The sequence below is a fragment of the Oncorhynchus tshawytscha genome, linkage group LG09, assembly GCF_018296145.1.
Source record: "Oncorhynchus tshawytscha isolate Ot180627B linkage group LG09, Otsh_v2.0, whole genome shotgun sequence".
Taxonomy (NCBI): Eukaryota; Metazoa; Chordata; class Actinopteri; order Salmoniformes; family Salmonidae; genus Oncorhynchus; species Oncorhynchus tshawytscha.
The window spans coordinates 10,659,516-10,665,515 of record NC_056437.1 but is presented as its reverse complement, the minus strand read 5'-3'; the positions used below and the strand labels follow the sequence as shown (position 1 = coordinate 10,665,515).

Here is a 6,000-nt window from a genome sequence, read left to right as displayed (position 1 = left end):
GCCACATGTTTACCATGCCACATGTTTCCCATGCCACATGTTTCCCATGCCACATGTTTCCCATGCCAATAAAGCCCCTTGAATTGAATTGACAGAGGGAATGTTTTATTTCTACAGTAAAAAGCCTTTCTAGCTCCATGTTTAATTTCCCACACCATCTTTTCGCATTATTTACAACGTTTTTCCATTGTAACTTTTGGAAAATGGAACTTTCCTACCAAAACGATGTCTCTGTATGTAGCAGCCTAAGCTACTTGATCTCTTGTTTGCGCAACACAATCACTTTTTTCAAGCGACAGGGTGTCTAGACACCCACGTGACGGGGCGCGCCAATGCGCACTGGAGACACAGAGCTCGGAGAGTTAGAAAGAGATAGCGAGCAAGAGAAGGCAAGGGCTCTTCAACTATTCGCGTCATTCGCAGACGTTTTCTGAAGATCGCATCACTTTTTTGTCGCCACTCAAATCGCTTTATTCCTTAGTCTACGGAAACCTCATTCAATAAGTGTCTGGATTAATTTATAAAGGGATATTTCGACATATAATTCTGGTACAACGGACGGTAGACGGGGACTCTGTGCGACTGCCCTACTAAGGCAGATTTCTGTCTGGCACTAAAGCGGCTCCAGTTTTGGATTTGCTACCTAGTTTTGGATCTGTTTAGGGGATCCTTTCGTCCTCTCGCAACGTCTAAATCTATATTGAAGATCACATCATGTGCAGACAGATATGATATTTAGAAGATAAGGGATAACACGTAGACAACAGCCTGTGTTAAAGCCTTTTTGCTCTCGGATCAAGGATTGTGTGGATTATTTTTTTTCTACAGAAAACTGGACAGCTTCGTTTTTCCCCTCATGGATATATAGCCTAATTCTAGTATTTAACTAGGCAATTTATCTGCCCCAAATTACACAGATACCCAACTCGTAACCATATGCGTAAAATATCATCTGTTACAATGTTTATCTTTCTACATGGGCTACTGAATGAACGGAACGAATGAAGCATTTCATGTTCACAGTACTTCAACGTTGTAACAAATTCTTTATGCTGCTATTTTGTATTCTAGATGCTCAACGTTCTTACATTGAAAAGTGTTTATATTACGATATAGCTGCATTTTAGTTCGGACCATTATAGGTTTATAACTCCGTTAAGGTGATGGTGCATTTCTCCTTACAGAGAAGGTTACTATCACGACTGGAGCCTTGATTTTTTTTTGCGGGGTTGATTTTTTTTATTTTATTTTTTATTAAAGACTGGCGTATGCTACAGATTTTCTTGCCTTCTACAACTCCGATTTTCTCCATACTATTATCTCAGGCTGCTTGTCGTTGCCTGTACACGGATCCCGGAATCTTCATGATTTGCGTACATCATGCTCGTTTTTTAGCCGGGAAATCCTCTTTTCGTCCCGCATGTTTAGGACCAAACGAACTGGGCTCGTCCGGCGACTCTGGAGGAGCCGTGCGCCGGTCGAGGGCGACGGGGATGCGGATACACGAACGCATGGATCCGGGGGTTGCTGTCTGGGTAAATCGACGAAGGTTGCCGGAAAAACTAGCGCCGGAACGGATGCTGAATTGAAATCCCTGACCCACTCGATACTGAAACAAATAAAAGAGAAACAATTAGAGGGGCTCTTGCAAGCGGTCGAGTCAAAGGGGGGTGCGCGGAGCCCCTGCCTGCTCCTACCCAGCAAAGTGGACACCAAACTGGGTCAGCAGTCTTATTCCCTCCCCTTGCTGCTCTACAAAGTGTTTCGGTGGCCGGACCTCATGGATTGCTCGGAATTAAAAAGGCTGTCTTGCTGTGAATCCTATGGGGAAATTAACCCAGAACTCGTTTGCTGCAATCCGCACCACATGAGCAGGCTTTGTGAACTCGGTAAATTATTTATATATTTTTTTAAACCATAGATTATAACGTGAAAAATAAATCGAAATCAGCAATTGCAAAAATATAGACCTAGACTGTAATTGGTACACTGTTTAATATTGTGTGTGGGTCAATTGATTGGCATGTAAACTTTCCCAGACACAATTACCGGTTGTGTCAATTGCAACGCTATAGGTCAGACTTGGTTGGTATGACGTTTTAGCAGCACAACGGTTAGCATAATCACTATTTCCTTAAGGTTAGATATATAAATTCTTCTTTCTAGGATATGGGATATGATTCAACATTTGCTTTGAATGGCCCCTCACAAATCAAAACAGTTGCAATTATATTATGGCCTTATTATTTATAAACGGTAGACGTATTTTATTGGTGTGGCCAAGCTTCTTCTTTTTTTTTAACTATGAAAGTCAATTACTTAAGAACAAAGTATTATTTACAATGACGGCCTATGAACAGCGGGATAATTGCCTTGTTTAGGGCCAGATTGCCAGACTTTTAGCTTGTCAGTTTAGGGATTCGATCTAGTAACCTTTCAGGTTACTGGTCCAACGCGCTAACCACTAAGCTACTTACTGCCCCTAGTATTTCTAAACTGCAGAGGGGATCTTGCTCTTAATTTGTAGGTTTCCTATATCAGTATCTTCTGTAGAATGCATTTATTAAACCCCTCTTGTACAGTATTGTGAACAAGGATGGCTTCAAACAGTTATAGGGAGCAGTCATGGGGGTGTCTTGTCACATGAAAGTACATTTATTTGATTGAACGTGACCATCTTTTAATGTAAGGCTACGTGTAATAACAAAGAAGATGCACAATATTCAACTATTTTACATTTCCTATCCTTGACCTCCATGTATCTCGTTGTATTTGACAGTCAGTCTGGATCAAGTTAGTTTGCTTGTAGCCAGGCAGCGATTCCGATTGGAGTGTCCTGTTCTGGTGTGAGCAGAGAGGCCCGTATCTCCCACAGTCTGAGTCGGAGCCTAGTCAGATAGCCGCCTAGAGGCTGGCGCCAGGCGCCCCTTGTTTATCTCTTCGTCAGATATCAAGGCAATCGCCGCATGGCTGCCTCGCTGCCTGCCCTGCCTCCAACCCCCACTGATAACACAAACAGTTTCCCAAAAAGAATGCCAACTGTTATCATACGTTTCATCTTTCCCTGGAAGCTTTTTCTCATGCTCTGTCTTTGCTCTGTCTTTTCTCTCTCTCTCTTCTGTCCATTTCTTTCTTTTCATTTCAGAGTCCCCCCCTCCTCCTTATTCCCGATATCCAATGGACTTTCTTAAACCACCCGGTGAGTTTAGTTTTATTTTTCTCATGAATGTTAAGGTTTTTGGGGTTTGTATTTTTTCAGCATATGATTTTCCACGGTGATACACTTAAAATCAATACAAGTTAATATATACAATTTTTTAGTAGTTATTTACCATTTGTGAAAAATATAACTGTATATTATACATTTTATAACAATGTTATTACAACAAAGTTTATAGCAACATTATTACAACAACATTACACTTTTGCCTGGTAATTTCTAAATAATTCTGTGAGGATATGGAAATGTTATGTTTGATTTATGGTGCTAGTCAGACTGAGAGAGGGCTGTCTGGGCAGCGCCAGGGCCGACCAGGGCCCTTTAATAGAATGGCGGTTGGCCAAGGCCAGGGCCGACCAGGGCCCTTTAATAGAATGGCGGGTAGCCAAGGCCAGGGCTCGACCAGGGCCCTTTAATAGAATGGCGGGTAGCCAAGGCCAGGGCCCTTTAATGGAATGGCGGGTGGCCAAGGCCAGGGCCCTTTAATGGAATGGCGGGCCAGGGCCCGACCAGGGCCCTTTAATGGAATGGCGGGTAGCCAAGCCCAGGGCCCGACCAGGGCCCTTTAATAGAATGGCGGTTGGCCAAGGCCAGGGCCCGACCAGGGCCCTTTAATAGAATGGCGGGTAGCCAAGGCCAGGGCCCGACCAGGGCCCTTTAATAGAATGGCGGTTGGCCAAGGCCAGGGCCCGACCAGGGCCCTTTAATAGAATGGCGGGTAGCCAAGGCCAGGGCCCATTCCAGGCTGGCACCAGCTCTGCAGTGGTTGTCTGTCTGTACAAACTTTTGGCCGGAGGGGGTGACCTAGCAGGACAGATAAACAGTATTGGCACCAGAGGAGAGAGAGGAGACACACACAGGGAGGTAACATATACACACACACGCAGGACACACATACGCAAGTGCCAGTGTGTGTGTGTGTGTGTGTGTGTGTGTGTGAAGGGGTGGTGCCGTCTGCAGGGAGGGGAGAGAGCTTATGGGAAATGTGGATCACAAACACAAGGGGAAAAACAGAAAGATTTATGGAGCCATGTTTTATCTGTTGAATGAATCTGACTGTAGATTATGGCTGAGGGTTTGGGAGTGTCACACTGCTATGTGTGTGTGTGTGGATGTGCGTAGAGCTTTTGTGTGTCCATGCAGGCCTGTCATTAGGTCTGTGAGCCATTTTAGAAGGAAGTCTATTATCTCAAATATATATATATATATATATATATATATATATAACAGTATTTGTCTGCCAAAAAGGGAAGTTGGAAGATTAAACTGCTGTTTTTGCAGCTATAGACAATCATGAGACTCATCCAAGTCTCTAATATGGGCAGATAGATGTTTATTTTTTGTATTTAACTAGGCAAGTCAGTTAAGAACAAATTCTTATTTACAATGGCAGCCTACCGGGGAACAGTGGGTTAACTGGTCTAGGAACAGTGGGTTAACTGGTCTAGGAACAGTGGGTTAACTGGTCTAGGAACAGTGGGTTAACTGCCTTTTTCAGGGGGCAGAACGACAGATTTTTACCTTGTCAGCTCGGGGATTCAATCTAGCAACCCTTCGGATAGTGGCCCAATGCTCTAACCACGAGGCTACCTGCCACCTCTACACTCTAACCACAAGGCTACCTGCCGCCTCTACACTCTAACCACAAGGCTACCTGCCGCCTCTACACTCTAACCACGAGGCTACCTGCCGCCTCTACACTCTAACCACGAGGCTACCTGCCGCCTCTACACTCTAACCACAAGGCTACCTGCCGCCTCTACACTCTAACCACGAGGCTACCTGCCACCTCTACACTCTAACCACGAGGCTACCTGCCACCTCTACACTCTAACCACGAGGCTACCTGCCACCTCTACACTCTAACCACTAGGCTACCTGCCACCTCTACACTCTAACCACTAGGCTACCTGCCACCTCTACACTCTAACCACGAGGCTACCTGCCGCCTCTACACTCTAACCACGAGGCTACCTGCCACCTCTACACTCTAACCACGAGGCTACCTGCCACCTCTACACTCTAACCACGAGGCTACCTGCCGCCTCTACACTCTAACCACGAGGCTACCTGCCACCTCTACACTCTAACCACGAGGCTACCTGCCACCTCTACACTCTAACCACGAGGCTACCTGCCACCTCTACACTCTAACCACGAGGCTACCTGCCACCTCTACACTCTAACCACGAGGCTACCTGCCACCTCTACACTCTAACCACGAGGCTACCTGCCACCTCTACACTCTAACCACGAGGCTACCTGCCACCTCTACACTCTAACCACGAGGCTACCTGCCGCCTCTACACTCTAACCACGAGGCTACCTGCCGCCTCTACACTCTAACCACGAGGCTACCTGCCGCCTCTACACTCTAACCACGAGGCTACCTGCCGCCTCTACACTCTAACCACGAGGCTACCTGCCGCCTCTACACTCTAACCACGAGGCTACCTGCCGCCTCTACACTCTAACCACGAGGCTACCTGCCGCCCCTACACTCTAACCACGAGGCTACCTGCCACCTCTACACTCTAACCACGAGGCTACCTGCCACCTCTACACTCTAACCACGAGGCTACCTGCCGCCTCTACACTCTAACCACGAGGCTACCTGCCGCCTCTACACTCTAACCACGAGGCTACCTGCCGCCCTTGTCATGTCTATGTTAAACTTTAGATACATATGATACATGGTGATCATAATTTTAGTGATAGGCACTGCATCTCGGTGTTAGAGGCGTCACTACAGACACCCTGGTTTGAATCCAGGCTGTATC

General features: G+C 46.2%; 1 protein-coding gene across 1 annotated transcript in view; it reads left to right on the top strand.

Moving 5' to 3' along the window:
• The first annotated feature begins 357 nt into the window (after positions 1–357).
• The window catches only part of smad7 (SMAD family member 7), a 60,849-nt gene continuing 55,206 nt past the window's right edge, over positions 358–6,000 (top strand). Inside the window, exons 1-2 of the mRNA XM_042326502.1 lie at positions 358–1,889; positions 3,146–3,199. Coding sequence (XP_042182436.1) covers positions 1,421–1,889; positions 3,146–3,199 — 523 coding nt within the window. The 5' untranslated portion in view covers positions 358–1,420. The remainder of the gene's footprint in view (positions 1,890–3,145; positions 3,200–6,000) is intronic.